The sequence below is a fragment of the Mercenaria mercenaria genome, unplaced genomic scaffold (genome assembly GCF_021730395.1).
Source record: "Mercenaria mercenaria strain notata unplaced genomic scaffold, MADL_Memer_1 contig_2987, whole genome shotgun sequence".
Taxonomy (NCBI): Eukaryota; Metazoa; Mollusca; class Bivalvia; order Venerida; family Veneridae; genus Mercenaria; species Mercenaria mercenaria.
In genome coordinates, this window is record NW_026461084.1 from 29,240 (window position 1) to 49,711 (window position 20,472).

Genomic DNA, 20,472 nt, shown 5'->3' on the forward strand with positions numbered 1-20,472 from the left:
TTTTGCAAGATACTACGAACTAGTTACAAATACACTTATGTAAGCTATATAAATGTTGCAAGGCCGCAACGATAACAGACATTATGTGACAACGTCTCACATACAGTGTTGCAAAGTCTCAGCATCATAATTACCATTTGAACTTGTAGAAAATTCTTATGTACATCTTATCTTTACGTCGAGAACATTTCTTTGACATTTTCATAAATGGCTGGATGACGTCTGGGCAAAATACAATAATTTAATCAGTATGACAAATGTATTTGTCGTTATAATAATAAACATTATAGTATTACACAGGCTGGAGTAAAATTCTTTGAAATGGATTAATAAAATCATATACAATTTCAGCATGAAAATTAAAATGTAAGGTTAATGCTCTTCAATAGAAATAAGTATCTTCAGGTATTCGCTATAGAAATACTTTCATTTATATCAAATTCCATGGAATCTTGTGAGCATTGTCGATGGCTCCTACACAAAAGTGGTGCTCAGCTGAACCATTACTCTTACAGTCAGTTTTGAAAAAGTGTATACATGTTATGCATTGTAATGTTTACATTTAACGTTAAAAGCGGTTAGAGAACCTGTAAGGTTTTAATAATTGGAAGAACATAACAACTATTTCATTTTAAACTTTACTGCATGTCTTTCTTTCTCGTCCTTTTTAAACACCCGCATTTCCTGAAAATTTCATTGCTAGTGTTTTGTGTTGTTTTCATCTCCCAATTTCCTTTTTAAATTTTCGAAACTTGTGCATTTACTAAGATAATCCAAACTTATGCAGCATATAGCACCATCCTTTTACTTTTCTTTTTGAAACATAATTCATAAAAGTCGTGCAGTGACTCGAATCTCTTTTACTTTGTCATTTTACTGAAACGCCCTTTTCCTTTATTTAAACTGAAAGCCATCCAAAGATAAGCATTTATCAGACAGATTTGTATTTTACTGCGTCCCTTTCTCGCTTTTCAGTAATCTCATTAAATCATTTCTTATTTCTTCCGTGCAATCTATCTCCGCAATGGTCGCTGACTTCGATTCACTTGCCTTTTCATCTATGTGCTTGAACTTCAGCTTTGGATGTGGGATTTTCATGTAAGAAATCCATCCAGTACGCTTGCAAAAGGTCGTTTGCTCTACCAAGATGCCCGTTCGTATATGAAATAATGTTCGGAGTGGCAGCTCGGGCTTTCCGTCAGCTCGAACCTTAAAATCTTTAATTATCTCGGAGAGACGGAGAACGCTTCATTAATGTTACAAAATAACTTATACATTCACACTTATTAGATAGTACGTACATGCGACGCCGGTAATCAATACTTTATAGATAATCAGGATCGTAAAGCATTACTTAAAGAACTTTCCACATAAATTAACTATTTCGTAACAAATGTTTTCGACACCATGTGCAGGCGTTTTGCTCATTTTGTCCACATATAATAATTATTATTACGTCGTGCAAATGTATTAGGAACCTGAGACGTCATAACTCGTAACCATACAAAACGCAAGTGCCCTCAGGACGGATATTTCTGTCGAGTTCGTAAGAACATAACTGAATATTTCTTGCATATCGTATAAAAAAGCGTTTCATTCTGACAGATCATTTTTGTTGCATACCATATTTTACAAATAACAACAGAAATTTTAAAGCAATTAGAAATACTTCATTTGCAGTACTCATTCTTATGGCAAAGCATGCATCCACAGCGTGGGAAAGTGAGCCGAAGTGACGTCAATACATTCAAGTGAAGCACAATAACAAAGTTCCGCTATAGTTTTATCGTTTAAAGCGTAACGGTATGTTCTTTCCGTAAAATAACGTTTTTCTGACCGACAAAAATACTACATGTAAAAAGGACGAAAAGAAGGTCTCAAGGTACCTGATATTGTCTAATTATTGTCTACCTATAGCCTAATATCAAAGCAGCGCAAGTTGTCGTAACCAGCACGACAGCCATCGCATGGGGGTGCCAGATGGGTTTTGCAGGCATGGATAAAGTCGACAGAAACGCCAGTCCGGTGTGCAAGAAATATGTTTCCTTATTACGTATCTAAAATTATTTCAAATGAGTTTCAGTGGACTGCTCCTATAGTCGCGCAATATTACTGCTCCAGAACAAGTGCATTATATCCACATACAAAGTCAATAACCTATAAATATTGACGTTTCAGTTTTATTTCGGGTGCGTGTCGTCAATTGTGACGTCAGTTTCACGGATGTTGTCATGTTTTTTAGTTCTTTAACTAGGTCATTTTCAATTCCACTTGGGCTAAATAACAAATTTTTGATCAGTGATATAATGAATAGTACAGATGTATTAATTATAAAAAGATTTTAGATTTGCATCGATATATAAGCATTCATTCTTCATAAAGTCGCGCAATATTTCTATATTTCCGCTGCAGAACGCGTGCATATACCTAGATACAAATCTAATAAATCTAATAACCTACGATTACATGCTCATTTCAGGTTTGTTCTCATGTCATTTCTTAGTTGCGTCCTATGCTTCAAAAGAATCTTTTTACACACTTAATAATAATTAAGGTGTGCACATGCAATAGTATAAGTCAACTCCGCACCACCTGATATATATTGCTAGTAAGATATCTTGGGGAAACCGTCAAATGATAATAAAAGAAACGGATAAAAAAATACTAGTACATATTTTGAACAAAATCTGATTTTCAGTCACAGACTTGCTGGTATATTTTACTCGAATATAAGTAATGTGTTAAGCAGCAATACTTCGATGAGTGTCAGTAACGCTTGCCTTTGTCGCGTATAGAGTTAGTAACATCATCGGTTAGAGTGAGGGACATGATATTTAATAAATATTGTTCGTTTATGATAAAGCAGTTGCAGTAATTAATATATTTCTAAGATTAAAACTGGCATTGCCTTTAATCGATCATTGACTGTCAGTAAGTATTGCTGTTAAAAAAGTGTAGTATATTTGTTTTATTCTGGAAAATAGCAAAGTGCTTCTAATTTCTAAATAGCAGACAACTGTTTTTAAAATTTAAATGTTTTAATAAATTTATGCGATTACTTTTAGAATCTGAATACATGTTCAAGTCAAGACATAAGAAAATATAATAAAAGTAATTGATATATATGAAAATAATATAAGCTGTGTCATATTGAGCGATACCGTAACCAGAAGTCGTTGAGATATGTCACATGATATCGTTGAGACATGACTTACGTTGGAACGTAGTTCTCCCGGAGTGTTAATATAAACTCGCATTGCACAACAATAATAAGCGGGCGGATCTCGATACGCTTGAATGATTCCGATTTTTCCCTCAAAAATGTGGTCCAGACTCCCCCCACTGACTACTTTAAGGACTGACGTAGAAGAATATAGTCATGTTATCCTGATCAGAAAGGGAAGAGTTACCAAAAAGAATAGTATCCAAGTCAATATCAAAATTCCGCAGATTATTAAGAAAATTGTTCCGACAATCATTGTAAAGTGTACATTCAAAGAAAACGTGATGATTAGTTTAAATTCTGCGACATTGGCGTAATGATGTAGGAGAAATATTTCTAAGGAACATTCAGTGCACTGCATTAAGTACGGTGACATGTATGGAGAACTTGAGACTTCCTGTCCCCAGCGTAATAGTACAGTGGTGTACGTCGCTTGTGTAAGTTTAAGTTTCGTTTAAATGAAGACAGTGTTTGAGAGTTGCGAGTATCAGGGTTATTAAGCAGGTTCCAATCACGTATAGCTGAAGACAAAAATGAATTGAAATAAAGTGTTGTTTTTGTGGGTATACGGTGGATGTTGTCTGAGTTTCTTAAATTGTAGCGTGTGTCACCTGAGTCAGGAACGGGAGAAGACAGATGTATTGGGGTCAAATTCGACTTCATTTTGAAGAACAAGATGAGTCTATGTTTATAGCGTCTTTCTGAGAGAGTTTCCCAATGTATTTCTCTTTGTAGATTTTCCACTGAGATGAGCTTAGTCGCATCAGATGCAATGCGTGCACATTCATTTTGAATTTTATCAAGTTGGTTCAGTTCATAGATAGTACAATTGCTCCACACCACATCAGCATATTCAAGTAAAGGTCTTATGAAAGTGGGATATACAATTTCAAGAGATCTGCGATTAAGCGAGAATTTCAATTTGCGCATAATGTTAACCCTCTTCCACGCTTTTTCTAAAATGTAGTTCATCTGAGGATGCCAGGAGCAATCACTTGACAAGAAAACACCCAGATGTTTGTGGTCACTTCGGGTATGTATTGATTATACATTTGAAGAAGAGGGTGTGGTTGAACATTTCGATTTCTTGATATCAACAAAGTTTCGGATTTGGAAGGATTAAATGTGACGAGCCATTTATCTGCCCACGAAGATAAAGACCTGCCGCTGTATCTGGTTGTTCAACTATAACGTAGAGACTTGTATCGTCAGCAAAAAGATTAACACATGATCTTATTTCATCAACAATATCATTTATGAAAATAAGGAAAAGTAAGGAACCAAGGATTGATCCTTGGGGAACGCCAACTTTTACGTAAGCCCAGTTTGATTTAACTCCAGGAAGGACAACTCGTTGACGTCTGTTAGAAAGATAATTTTCAAACCAATTAAGGAGAGCACCTTTAATCCCAGCATGTTTACTTTTACAAAGTAGTCCTTTGTGCCAGACTTTGTCAAAGGCTTTGCTAATATCGAAAAAGACCACACGCACCTCAAGACCGTTATCGAGTGCTTTGCAGAGAGTGTCATATATGAAGACAAGTTGGTTGACTGTTGAGTCACCTGGAATGAAACCAGATTGCACTGGAGTAATAAAACGAGACTCATGAAGGTGATTGAAAACATGTTTGAAAATAAGACGTTCAAAAACTTTTGCAATGGTATTTAAGAGGGAGATTGGGCGGTAATTACTAGGAAGAGCGCCATCACCTTTCTTGTAGATTGAGCTAACGTGAGTTTCTTTCCACATATTCGGCACAATAGAGAGTTGTAATGAGGCATTGAAAAGATCACAAAGAGGGAAAGATAGTTCGTGAGAAGCTTCAAAAACAATTATGTTGCTTATTCCGTCAGGACCTGCGACCTTGTTAACTTTTAAGGACTTTAGAACATTTTCTGTTTCTGTTGGATAAAGATAGTTGTTCCTTAAGACTTGGTTTGAAGGATTGAGGTCTGTGACGTCTCGGTTTCCATTTCATTTGCCATTGTATCGCATTTTAACAAAATTACCTTTAGTGGTGTCGAAGTCATTGTGTTAAATATACCTTCGTGATTTTTTGAAGATAAAAATGGTTCATGTGCACTTAGTCATCCATAATGTTTGGGACGGGCGGAGAAATGGACGAACGTAAGTGCGGGAGGATGGACGGATATACCGAAAGGACAAGCCTATATTAATATTGAACTAAACGTATCTGCTAAACGTTTGGTATAGGGCCTAAACTAAACACATGATAAATGCCATACATAAAGAATTATATCTTAGCATTCCAATAGAGATTTCTTTAACGATATACATAAGAAGTATATAGAGCAATAATTTTCTTTAACATTTTGAAATACTTCAAGGTGACTTTACCTGATATTTGATCTTTAAAGTCACATTGAGCAGAAGATACTATTGCCATTTAAATAAAACGTAATCTTCTTCTAAATCAACCGTCTCGTTATAATGTAAAACGCAATTGTGTAAAATACCCTGTTTGTTGGTTCGTTACCCATGACTGCATTTTATTAAAGAATTTAGACTAAAATGCACTTTGCGTGTTAGAATATATTTTCTTTCGACTAAATATGCAATTAAAACGGTTTTATAACAATATCTGTTTTTCACCCGTACCTTGAGTGGTCTCATGTTTCACGGCATTTGGTAACGATTTTAAAATATATTGAGGTATAAATAAAGACGGTCTCACGCGCTTTGTTTACAAAAAGAAAAATTATGCCGCTTTACAAAAAGTGTTCGAACATTCCTGTACAGTTTGAAATAAACATATGATATGCACTTCCTCCTATACTTTTCGGTAGATATAGTAGCGCAGAATGACTGCATTTTGTGATTCAAAGATTCAAGGGCGTAGTGGCTGGGGCAGCAGAGTGCCGCCCCAAATTTCGATTAGCGCGAAATGCCGAACTCGTAATTTTTTTGAAAAGGTAGAAAATATAACAGAGAATGATTACAACGGTCTTCCCTTGCCAAGTGTCTATTTATCATGATGTGCATTAGCAGTTAATATGCACACAGAATCTTGACACTTTGCTAGATCACCTTGGTGAGAGGTTATTTAAAACACTGTAGTGTACAAAATGGATAATCCGCAAGGACCAAGGTGGCTGTATTTTCACGTCCCACAGACACGGATTATAGGCGATACGTTAATGAAAGTTTATTGTATTTATTAACTTTCTGCCGAACATCAAAGTATAGAAAGCATCAGCAATCAGAATGCCACAAGGAATCAGTTGAAAAATATGTTACTCTACAAAAACAGACAAAGGACATCAGGGAAACAACATCTGCTGCTCACGCAAAAGATACATAACCGACCCCAACTTCTCACTTTCTTGAGAAACATGCGATTCTTCGCACGCCAGGGATTAGCGTTACGGTGGCGCGATGAAGACGTGAGCAATTTCTTACAGCTACTCAGACTTCACGGAGAACAAACGAGGATGGAGGAGAAAAGGGAGAAGTACACACCACCCGACATTCAGAACGAAGTCTACAAAAAATGGCACTGGGTATTCTGCAGAAAGTAGCCTCCGACATTAAGGAAAATCACTTCTTCACCATCGTGGCTAAAGAGACTACAGACCAATATTTGCGTGCCAGTATGACAGAAAATGTTAAACCATCTCATGACACTTTAAATGCATAGGGAGATGACGGACAAATTTGACATGATGGAAGATGCAAATGAATTTGTTTGTGGAAATGAAACACGCAAAAGTACATTATGGAAAGTTTGTTTAACTTAGTATCAGCTATTGCTTTAGTTTGTTTACCTTGTTTTCCTTCTTAGATACTATAGTTGTATACCTTGCTTTCTATTATTTAATATGTAGAAACTTGCTTGTGATAATAATTTGAATGTGCTGTTGTCATTATTCAATCTTTTATGTTATGTTTTTTTGCTACTGTGAAGAAGCTGCTGCTTAGTTCACTTCAGATCTGATCTGAGGTGCTATCTTCGTTTAGCTTTTTTTTCAAATTATTGCGATCGTTTTGCCCATCAGTTTTTTTATTCCTGTTTAGCTTAATCTTTTAATTGGTATCTGGTCAAGAGAGTATATCTTTCACAGGTTTAACCTCATTATTTGTGCTGCTATATGTTCATGTGCTATAACTTTGTCTCTTATTTTACAGCTTTTTCACTAAATGTTTTATTTGTTTTCCTTTGTTATATATAGTCGGCGGTTCAAAAGCGTTTGTCGCTTATGTTGTACTGTTTTTCTGAAATAAAACTTATCTTATCTTAGCTAGCTATTGGTGCTAATGATTTTTCAAGATATCATCAGCTGTATAGCAAAGATCTTGTTATATATTGATGATTGTATTTTTTGTTCTTAGCTCTACATACATTTTGTACATTGTGCTTGATACATTATATAATGAAATTATGTCTCCCCATTTGGGGAGATATATTGTTTTTGCCCTGTCCGTCCGTCCGTCACAGTTCATTTACGATCAATAACTGGAGAACCATTTGACTTATAACCTTCAATCTTTATAGGGTGGCAGAGCTAATAGTGTAGACGGCCGGTCACTCATCTAAGGTCAATGTTATAAGGGCTTTAACATGGAAAACCATTTCCGATCAATAACTTGAGAACCACTTGACCCAGAATGTTGAAACTTCATAGGATGATTGGACTTGCCGAGTAGATGATTCTTATTGAATTTTGGATCACTCTTTTCAAGGTCAAGGTCACAGGGGACTGAACACGGAAAAACGTTTCCGGTCAAGTACTTTAGAACCACTTAAACCAGAATGTTAAAACTTCATAGGTTGATTGGATATGCAGAGTAAATGACCCCTCCATTAAAGGTCAAGGTCACAGCGGACAGAACATGGAATTCCATTTCGGGTCAATAACTTGAGAACTATTTGACATAGAACCTTCAAATTCATACGGTGATAAAACTTACAGAGTAGATGAACTCTATTGTTTATGTGGTTACTCCATTAAAGGTCAAGGTGACAGGGGGGCGGGGCTGAACATAGAAAACCCTTTCCAATTAATAACTTAAGAAGCACTTGACCAAGAATGTTGGAACTTAATAGAATGATTGGACTTGCAGAGTAGATGACCCCCATTGATTTTGTGGTCACTCTATTAAAGGTCAAGGTCACAGGGGCTTGAACATGGAAACGCGTTTCCAGTCCATAACGTGAGAACAACTTGACCCAGAATGTTGAAACTTCATAGGATGATTTGACATGAAGAGTAGATGACTTCTATTGATTATGGAGTCACTTTAATAAAGGTCAAGGTCAAAGCAGACGGAACATCATCCATTTCCGGTCAATAACTAGAGAAGTATTTAACTTAGAACCTTCAAATCAAGGGTGATAGCCTGACAGGACTTACATAGTAAATGACTCCTATTGTTTTTAGGGTCACTCCATCAAAGGCTGAGGTCACAGGAGCTGAACATAGAAAACACTTTCCAATCAATGACTTAAGAACCACATGACACAGAATGATGAAACTTAATAGGATAACTGGACATGCAGAGTAGATGACCCCTACTGATTTTGGGGTCACTCAATCAAAGGTCAAGGTCACAGGGGCCTGAACATGGAAACCCGTTTCCAGTTCATAACTTGAGAACCACTAAGTGTGTTGAAACTTTGTGTGATGATTGGACATGCCAAGTAGATGATCCCTATTGCAGCCAACCATCAGTGTCTCTTTGACTTTGGCTCCAGTCCCCTATTGACATCTTGTCTATACGACTATGCATTTGGGAAGACATGCGCTTTTCAACAAAAGCATTTTCTAGTTGAAATATATTAATATACCAGTATATAATAAGATCTTATACACGTGCTTATTTCAGAAAGAAAACAGTGAACTGCGTTTAACCTTTATAATGCTATTTAATGACTAAAATGCCATAAGGATTGGATTACTCTTTTAAGTGAGAGTTTTGTGTTCAATCACCTACTTAGACTTGTCTGGTTCTACCCTGGCAAGACATTGTCGTATCTAACATCGTACCGCCATTATAGTGTTTAAACACAGTAATATGAAAATAGGGGTGAAAACTCAAAATACGAGTATGTTCAACAGCTATTGAGCAGTGCTAGAAGTCACCAGATTGCACCATTTAATCTACCTATATGCAAAATTTTCCAGAGGCCCGTTGATGGGAGAGGGATATCCCCTCCAAACCCCACCCCAGCTGCCACCACAATATTCAAATTGTCGCTACGCCCCCGGTCATATTAAACACTTGCAGTTATTAAGATGGCGTGTGGATGTATCGAATAAAGAATGTGTGGAGCGAAAACTTTCCCATGTGTTTGACGTCATCAGTCACCTGTTTATAATAGCATGTACATCTTCTAAATAACCCCTTTTGTGTTCTTTCTTTATTAAGGCAATTTAAGTATATAAATAATAACAAAATCTTTCAGCTGATGTACTGAAATAATTAATTTCGCTGGTATACCAGTGAGAATTTGTAGGATGTCCCTGTCAATTAACTGTGCTGTTCTAGAAATAGGCCAATGTGTGTTTACATGCAGTAGATACATTCTGCATAGCTACTGCATAATTAGAAAAAGCATACGACAGAGGTCATTGCTTTGCCTTGTTTTAGCTTTAATTATTTTCACGAATATACGTTTGCTTTATTATATCTTGTCAGATTATGCTGAGTTAAACCTGCATGAATAAGAATTTCTTGTACAGCCACATCCTCATTGCACTTTCTGTTTGATCACTCAATACTACTTTTGGCGGCATAGTAACATTCGACTTGTTACTATTTTAACTATCAGTTTAATCAACCGGAAAATACATGGAGAGAGCCAAGCTCACTGCAACTACACGATTCATCTCGTAAATAGTTAGTTCCAAGATTCGCGAACTAAAAACCAATCAGCATTCAGGTAAAACTCTAATATTACGTGTATTAATACCTCCTGCCTACAGTAGTCTTTGTGTTTCTCCTGTAAACATCATTAGAGACAGTATTTACTATATCTCGGTACATGTATCTACTGTTGAAATGTAAAGAAACTTTTTGTGAATCTGTAGAGTAATTTCAGCCAATTGAAAGTATGCAAAGGGCGTAAACACCCAGTACCACTACCGTCGACGGACAGGCTCAATCAAATGAGCCTTGCGCATTTTCGTGTTTGTCGTATTGAGCCAGCTGTGGAATTTCCATTTCTATTCTATGTATTCATTTCTGTCCAGTACGGCTGTTTTTATTGGTTGAAGAAAAAGAAATTTACAACCTTTTTATTTTTAAGTAGGTCAAAATTTGACGTAGACAGCTACGCCGAAAAAGATCTTAATGTATAGAAAGCAAGAATAGTTAATCTTGTTCTTTATGTTAATGAAACAAGACTTCCAATTTCCATTAACTTTACTATCCACAAATAAACTTTTAAGGAGCTTACTTCTTCATTTTAGAATTCATGTACACTTAACAAACGCCACCTTGATATGTGAGCAATTTCATTTACATTTATGACATTTTTCATGTATTTAAAATGTTTTGTTAAAACACATTATGTAGTGACGCATTGACGTCATTTTTCATAACTTTCTCATTCTTAACCCGATTTTGAAAATTATTTCACTTTTTTAATCTTTAAATGCTTTAAGAAATCCTAGCAGATGGATTTAACATGAGAACAACGTTGCCTTTCCCTTTAACGATGAGTTTTCACATATAAATGATCGAATATCAAAACCAGAATGACTAACTTTTAAAATGGACTAGATAAAAAAGTCAGTCTAGACATTTATCAATATTCTTGTGACTATTGACGATTTGACTGTGGTCGCGAACTGTATATATTATAGCTTTACTCTCTTTGTGTTGAAATTCTATAATATTGGTATACATGTATCTTTCTATGCGTTTTAGTTTCCAAAACGACGATATTTGGCACTTTGTATCAGGTGAAGAAACGACAAAAAAATCAAAATATAGCCGATATAATAGTTTATTGCAAATAAGAAATATATTATTTCGTCTACACAACATGACCCATCAACGTCAAATAGAAGGGACGAAATACAGGAACTGGGTGAAAGGTGGACTGGCTTATAAATATCTCAAAGATGGTATAGAAGGCTTTGCTGATGAAGTTGTTCAACAGGATCACAGGCGAATTGTTAACGGGTTCAAACACGGTCCTGCATCAACATGTAACCAGTGTAGTCTAAATTGTTTGAAACCTTTACATAAACATGTGTATGATCCGAGTACTGGAAAAGAACAATGCCCGTGGGGACAGAACAGCTGTAACTGTTTGTTTCCTCGAAAACAGCGATGTCGTAATCATGTTTGTGATGAAATATTTGAAGACATACTGAAAAATCATGGTTCTTCCCCACCGACACCAAACTGGAAAAATACAAATATTCAGAACTGGTGTTCTGTGCCGTGGGAATTTGCAAAATGTTTCATCAATGCACCTGGGTATTCAGATAAGATTTCCGCCCGTGATATTGATGCCCCAGGATTGCTACATATCTTTATAAATAATATCAATTTCCAAAGCAGAGTAACTGGAACAGATGTTTTCGTCAGGGTAAGTAAACTATTAGTTCATTTTATTCTGTATCTACTTCTCACATCAATAGGCTTTCTGCATTTGTAATGAATTACCATTTTAACAGCTCAGACCAGAAGTGTGCAAATATATTGCTGAATGATTGTTCAAGTGAGGGTAATGCGAGGTCCCGTGTAACTCAAGAATAAAGGCATTCGCCAATAGTAGTATCCGTACAAGGAAAATATTGATGCATAGCTCATGGCGGCCACCATAAACAAGTTACTTACTTACACATTTTTACATGTATGTCTTACTTCTTTGCGAATTCTATACATATTGGCAAATAATTAAACAGCATAAAATGTAAACTAATTACAGCAAAAGCATCAGTGAGTAAAGAAACTGTATAAAGTCATTCTTTCAGATGTTCTTCGGAAATTATTACATTCAAGCTTATATATGCACTTAATCATATTTTTATATATAATATTGATGTTTATTTAGGTTCTTAAAAGACGAAACACAATTTTTCACTCGCCTACAATGGAACTTGAGGATAAAGAGCTGAATGATTGTATTGACGATATCATAGCAATTCTTGAAGATGACAAAGAACTGAAGGCACGAGACGATGCTCAACAGGCAGTTATTAAACTTAAACAAGTAATATCTTGACAATGTGAACTATCATTACTGATAATGTATTTAGACATTATATCAAATTTAAAGGAATTGTTTTTCCAGCTGTCATTTATTTGCATTCAGATTACCATTGAGTACAATTAAGCACACACATTGCGGTACGAATATTTCAAACGTTTCTGAATCTAAATCAGATTAACAGTTAGGAATTTAAAAGCTCTATATTGACGAAATTGTCTTGGGAAATGGGCAAAGAAATGTAATAAATTTTAGTCAATATGTTGTGCACAATGATACCTCTATCTTTTTCAGCTGAAACATGATAACTTCATTATCACTACATACAATGAGGTCGATGTGTGTAGAGCTGCTATGTCGTCTATTGTTATCAAAGAAGCAGAACTCAAACAACTGATCCAAGACACAAAGGCAGACATTAACACAAATAAAGCAGATATAGAATCAAAGCAAAGGGATTTGTTGCGCTCAGTGGATGCTAAAACACAGACAGCCTTAGATGGTGCGTTGGAAGAATTGAACAAGCAAAGTGACAGTAAATTTAAAACAGTAAAACAGGCCATCGAGCTACTGGAAAAAAGAGTCAGACAACTCGAATTAGACAACGTGACTTTCAAAGAGGTAAGTGATTGTAAGACGGTACTGTAAATGTTCAATACATGATCTCCAAATACATGCTGCTGATAATCCACTTTTCAAACCTGTGCAGCTACGGTTCTGTCTGCAAAGAATGACTATTAGTGTTTATGTGGTCAACATCAGAACGACTGTTGTGTCTGTTTATTTTCCCATTTTCGTTATCATTCAGAGAACATAATTACATTTCTTATAGCATAATAAAAATACAAGTACATGTATGTTGTACGAAGATGTAACATGCTTACAAACAGATGATACAGTAGGTAAATCATAGATGCATTTCTTCCTGGTATTATAATTCGTCGTTTTTCTTGCGTTTGATTAATTTTTCTGTTGTTATGTAAAGACACTGTACAATATATTTGTTATTAAAATAAACTTACATTCAATGTAATATGCAAATAATGCATGACTTTTCTTTAAGCATCTAGCGGAGATAGAGGGTCACGTTGAAAGACTTGATGAAGCACGAAATATTTGTAAAAAACAGTTGGAGTACATTGAGCAGAAACAAGGTAATATTTACAAAATTTAAAGATTTAGTCTTGCCTTATGAAACATTCAATTGTCGAAGAACTTTTGTACGAGCATAAAACATTTGAATCTGTGAAACTCGACTTCGTTTCTTAGTTCGTAAAGCAAATTAGAAAGGTTACAACACTCAAAAAAATCAATAAATTCCTGCTTGGTTTTTAGCTCACCTGTCACAAAGTGACAAGGTGAGCTTTTGCGATCGCGCGGCGTCCGTCGTCCGTGCGTCCGTCCGTGCGTAAACTTTTGCTTGTGACCACTATAGAGGTCACATTTTTCATGGGATCTTTATGAAAGTTGGTCAGAATGTTTATCATGATGATATCTAGGTCAAGTTTGAAACTGGATCACGTGCGGTCCAAAACTAGGTCAGTAGGTCTAAAAATAGAAAAACATTGTGACCTCTCTAGAGGCAATACTTTTTCAAGAGATCTTCATGAAAATTGGTCAGAATGTTCAACTTGATGATATCTAGGTCAAGTTTGAAATTTGATCACGTGCCATCAAAAACTAGGTCAGTAGGTCAAACGATAAAAAAAAACCTTGTGACCTCTCTAGAGGCCATATTTTTCATGGGATTTGTATGAAAGTTGGTCTGAATGTTCATCTTGATGATATCTAGATCAAGTTTGAAACTGGGTCAACTGTGGTCATAAACTAGGTCAGTAGGTCTAATAAGAGGACAATGATGGTCCTGAATCGCTCACCTGTCCCCACATGACCTAGTTTTGAACTGAGTATGATGTCGTTTTTTTGTATTATTTGACATAGTGACCTAGTTATTTAGCTCATGTGACCCAGTTTTGAACCTGACCTAGATATCATCAAGATAAAAACTCTGACCAATTTTCATGAAGATCCATTGAAAAATATGGCCTCTAGAGAGGTCACAGTGTTTTTTATTATTTGAACTGCTGACCTAGTTATTGACGGCACATGACCCAGTTTCGACTTTGACCTAGATATCATCAAGGTGAACATTCTGACAATTTTCATGAAGATCCATTCAAAAGTATGGCCTCTAGAGAGGTCACAAGGTTTTCCTATTTTTAGACCTACTGGCCTAGTTTTTGACCGCAGTTGACCCAGTTTCGAACTTGACCTAGATATCATCAAGATGAACATTCTGACCAACTTTCATACAGATCCCATGAAAAATGTGGCCTCTACAGAGGTCACAAGGTTTTTTTTATTATTTGACCTGCTGACCTAGTTATTGATGGCACGTGACCCAGTTTCGAATTTGACCTAGATATCACCAAGGTGAACATTCTGACCAATTTTCACGAAGATCCATTCGAAAGTATGACCTCTAGAGAGGTCACAAGGTTTTTCTAGTTTTAGACCTACTGATGTAGTTTTTGACCACAGTTGACCCAGTTTCGAACTTGATCTAGATATCATCAAGATGAACATTCAGACCAACTTTCATACAGATCCCGTGAAAAAAATGGCCTCTAGAGAGATCACAATGTTTTTGTATTATTTGACCTACTGACCTAGTTATTGACGGCACTAATCCAGTTTCGAACTTGACCTAGATATCATCAAGGTGAACATTCTGACCAAATTTCATGAAGATCCATTGAAAAGTATGGCCTCCAGAGAGGTCACAAGGTTTTTCTAGTTTTAGACCTACCTAGTTTTTGACCGCGGTTGACCCAGTTTCGAACTTGACCTAGATATCATCAAGATGAACATTCAGACCAACTTTCATACAGATCCCATGAAAAATATGGCCTCTAGAAAGGTCACAAGGTTTTTTTTATTATTTGACCTACTGACCTAGTTATTGATGGCACGTGACCCTCTTTTGAACTTGATCTAGATATCATCAAGATGAACATTCTGACCAATTTTTTTGAAGATCCATTCACAAGTATGGCCTCTAGAGAGGTCACAAGGTTTTTCTATTTTTAGACCTACTGACCTAGTTTTTGATCGCACCTGACCCAGTTTCGAACTAGACCTAGATATCATCAAGATAAACATTCTGACCAACTTTCATACAGATCCCATGAAAAATATGGCCTCTAGAGAGGTCACAAGGTTTTTCTATTTTTTGACCTACTGACCTAGGATGATGGCACGTGACCCAGTTTTAAACTTGATCTAGATATCAACAAGTTGAACATTCTGACCAATTTTCATGAAGATCTTATAAAAAATATGGCCTCTAGAGAGGTCACAATGTTTTTCTATTTTTAGACCTACTGACCTAGTTTTGGACCGCACTTGACCCAGTTTCGAACATGACCTAGATATCACCAAGATAAACATTCTGACCAACTTTGATAAAGATCCCATGAAAAATGTGACCTTTAGAGTGGTCACAAGCAAAAGTTTACGGACGGACGCACGCACGCACGGACGACGGATGACGGACGACGGACGTCACACGATCACAAAAGCTCACCGTGTCACTTTGTGACAGGTGAGCTAAAAATAGAAAAACCTTTTGACCTCTCTTGAGGCCACATTTTTCAATGGATCTTCATGAAAATGGTCAGAATGTTCATCTTGATGATATCTAGGTAAAGTTCGAAACTGGGTCACGTGCGGCCCAAAACTAGGTCAGTAGTTATAAAAATAGAAAAACCTTGTGACCTCTCTAGATGCCATATTTTTCATGCGATCTTCATATAAATTGGTGAGAATGTTCACCTTGATGAAATCTAGGTCAAATATAAAATTGGTTCACGTGCCTTCAAAAACTAGGTCATTAGGTCAGATAATAGAAAAACCTTGTGACCTCTCTAGAGGTCATATTTTTCAATGGATCTTCATGAAAATTGGTCAGAATGTTTATCTTGATGATATCTAGGTCAAGTTCAAAACTGGGTCACATGAACTCAAAAACTAGGTCCCTATGTCAAATAATAGAAAAAACGATGTCATACTCAGTTTAAAACTGGGTCATGTGGGGACAGGTGAGCGATTTAGGACCATCATGGTCCTCTTGTTTTATCTTGTGAAGCAAATTAAAATGAAGGTTGATTTTACAATATCGCCGTAAAATTTAAAAGTCACAAAATCAATAAAATACGATTATGTGACTCCTGCAGCTGTACTGAAGCTCATGCATTGAAATAATATATGCGAATTCACCTAAGGCACCTTTATTATTTATCCATACCTGATTTATGTGACATCTCAGTCCAGATTATGTTTTATGATTATGTTTTATAGGCGTCAAATTGTTCAGCAAATCTAAAAGAAGATCACTTTGAAGCATTAAATGCAACCAAGTATGTTCACGAGTGTAAAACACTTCTCACATCCGAAGGACACGCTTAAGTGCCATTATTTTGTAAAGTAAAATTGAACATACTAAATACCTAATAAGGATAAGAAAAAATGACAACACAGAATTCGAATTTGGGGCCATGTACTGCTGTTAAATAGACTTCTTTACACATTCTTCTTTGCATATGGTAGTGGCAGTCGTTTCATTATCTGAAATTCAGCTTATATATATTGCCTATTAAGTAAATATATGCCCATTAAGTAAATAAATACCTTTAAGTAAGTATATGCCCCTTTAGTAATATGTGAAGGGTTTATCTTTTTGAGAAAATATCTCTGCACTATGTCGAGTTAAATGCTGTTGTCTTTTCTACATTTCTACAGTTCCTAATGATTTCTGATATTTCATAGATATTAGCATATGTTTAAACCTGTTTTTATTGTAAAATTCCAGTTCTCTAACTTCGAAAAATGTTACAAGCTCCTGAGTCGGGTATTTAAGAAGCTGTCATTGCCACTGGCACCAGACCAGAAAGAAAATGCCTCTGTATATGTTATACCCTACCCCTAGGTATCATATAAGAACCATGGTCGTGAACGGGAAAATATACTAACCCATTTCAATCGCGTATTTCATACCTAAAACACGCAGTTCAGTAAATGTGTACTATTGATATTAAACAAGTGGTAATTTATCTTCCGTTGTGTACCTGTTACATTTCTTCAATACTTCTTATCTTAGAAAAACAACGTGTAGTTCATAGTTTTTTCAAGGGTACACTAAAAACTTGCTTGAACTTCCCTGGTGAAGTTCCGGTCTAGATTACAGACACACTCTGATTGGCTGATGTGAAAATGTATGTCCGTTGTCATTTTACTACACGTGTACGCTTAAATATTTATATGCAGCATAAATGTGCAAAATGAATTAAATAAACAGAATAGATGTATACCAATGTATGATTTCAAATTCAAAATCATATACAAGATGAATTTCATTCATCATTTCGAGTCTTATCGTAAAACTGTGAATATATTGCATTCTGTTTTTGTTTGTTTACATTTCGCTTAACATGTGCACACTGCCGTGACCTCTAGACCGGATGTTCATTAGGGGAGTTCACGCAAGTTTTTTCTGTAACGTTGACTAAAGCGTAAAATATGTGGAGCATCTCTGCAATATGGAATATTGAGACAATGTGACAGGTGCACGAACGAAGATAACTTATCGCTTGTTTAATATCAATAGTACACATTTACTGAACTGCGTCTTTTAGGTATGAAATACGCGATTGAAATGGGTTAGTATATTTTCCCGTTCACGACCATGGTTCTTATATGATACCTAGGGGTAGGGTATAACATATACAGAGGCATTTTCTTTCTGGTCTGGTGCCAGTGGTCATTGCAATCTAAGCGTGAAATTAATATTCTTCAGTAATCAGCATGCAACAATTTCAGTTTTATTTTTTTTTAAAGAAATACTTCTCCTTTTTGTTCAAAAACTTTGTATTTTTTGGTAGGTTTACTTGGTCAATCCTGAATACATTTACATGTACTTTACTCTTTTCAGTATTGCAGAAAAAACTTGCTGAACGTTACCTAAAACATTATGTGAAAACATCTGCTTACCCACTGAAAATGCAAAACAACGACATTGACATAAACGAAGTTTATGTAACACCAAATATGACAATGACCTCGAAATCCAATATAAAAAATAGGAAGAGGAAGTTAGACACTGAGATTATATACTCGAGAGATGGTAGAAGAAATGATGAATCAGCTTTAAGAACTGTAACCCGATACCGAGACATATTTCAAACAAATGATCTGAGACATCAGAGTATATACATTGTCGGCGATGTTGGAACAGGCAAGAGTTCGTTAGCCAAAATGATGATATACAACTGGTGCATGGGTTTGACGTATGATGAAAAAAGTATTGCGCAAGATGAAAATGTCAAAGAAATGAGATCTTTCGATTTTCTTTTCTTTATACCCTTGCAGAGAATGTCAGGATTTAGTGACGACATTCCTGAGATGGTGAGAGTACTATATAAAGATGTTGCACCAAATGATCTGATTAACAGGCTCTTCTCACAATAATCCGAACGATGCTTAATTGTAGCCGACGGTCTGGACGAATGGACTCCACCGAAACAAATAGTTCGTCCGCTGCATGTCAGTTTCGGCATTCCAAACAGAGATGGAATACAAAATGCCACATTGATAACCCTTGCTCGACCATCTGCCAAAGGAATTTTAAATCTAAAATCATCAGAGTGTGATCTCAAAGTTGAATTATCCGGAGTAGATGAGAAATTAATAAGGGAATTCACAGAGAAATATATGTTTATGCTACAGAAAGGTAAAACTTGCATCGATGGTTTCATGCAAAAAATACGTAAAGCAAACCTGCAACATCTTCAGAAATCACCTCTGCTTTTACAACAACTTATTTGGATGTATTGTACGGAGGGACAGATTGGAAACTCTATGAGTGATATCTATAGTAACATTCTTAATGGTATGCTATGTTGGTCAGAGAAAAATGGGGATGAAAGCACGTCTGAAGTTGTCAACAACATTCCTAAAGAATTTGAAGATATGCAACTTGCCGAACATTTAAAGAGATATCCCAGATGTGAAACAAACAAGCGATTTATTTTCCACTTGGGTAAAGTTGCTTTTGAAGCATATATCGAAGACACATGGTCCAGCACGTTTAGCAGATCAAAGCTTATGAAGAGCGGTTTGTCAAAGGATGACATAGCTATGCTGGTCAGAATTGGAATCCTAGTTGAATATAACTCATTCGACCCAAAATTTGACGACACATTTCTATCGTTCATTCACATTTCGTATCTTGAATATTGTGCTGCTGTTTACATATCAAGTCGTTACGACGTGGAACAAACCAAAGGGTCAAACAAAAGAAGCGTCTTGGAAGAACTTGTTCAGAAGTTTACATCAATAGCAGATATTTTACAGTTATCAAACTTATTAAAACTTGTTTGCGGATTATCCCCTTATCTGATAACAAGCATTTCAAAAGTTGTCTCGGAAATTGCTAAGAGTGATGAAAGAATGATCAGGTACAGACACAACATGCACAACCAGTATAATCCAGAAAAACCACATAAAACAATAAGAGAACTCGAACTTGTTCAGCGACTTATATACAACTGTTTATCAGAGTGTGGAACGGTTGATCGGCCTGAAATCAGTCTATGCGACGTTTGTTTCAGTTACAGGACTAGCAAAGATTTTATTGGATTAATAAATCCCAACGATATATTGTCCGTCTATATTGAAGTATATTCTGTGTATGCAACTGAAGAAATAATCAAATTAATGGCACAGATAACCCAAGTACAATTTATACTTTTTGACATTAAAAGACTGTATTCTCTTAATTATAATAATCAGAATAACATCTTGTCTTTATCACATTTACGGTCTATAAAGCACTTAACACTAATAAATAAATTAGGTTCATTTTACATGTATAATTTTGACTTTGCTGTCAGTGATCAACTACAGAGTTTACATATAGAGAATTGTCCATTCACTTTAAGTTCTGTTGAAAAGACTGAAAATCTTAAACATATCTATATCTCCGATTCGAAATCTGACCAGGAGTCG

General features: G+C 35.8%; 1 protein-coding gene across 1 annotated transcript in view; it reads left to right on the plus strand.

Moving 5' to 3' along the window:
- The window catches only part of LOC128552642 (uncharacterized protein CXorf38 homolog), a 29,275-nt gene extending 10,106 nt beyond the window's left edge, over positions 1-19,169 (plus strand). Inside the window, exons 2-6 of the mRNA XM_053533683.1 lie at positions 11,115-11,784; positions 12,253-12,411; positions 12,703-13,029; positions 13,472-13,562; positions 18,398-19,169. Of these exons, the coding sequence (XP_053389658.1) occupies positions 11,233-11,784; positions 12,253-12,411; positions 12,703-13,029; positions 13,472-13,562; positions 18,398-18,933 (1,665 nt within the window). The 5' untranslated portion in view covers positions 11,115-11,232 and the 3' untranslated portion in view covers positions 18,934-19,169. The remainder of the gene's footprint in view (positions 1-11,114; positions 11,785-12,252; positions 12,412-12,702; positions 13,030-13,471; positions 13,563-18,397) is intronic.
- Positions 19,170-20,472: the final 1,303 nt, after the last annotated feature.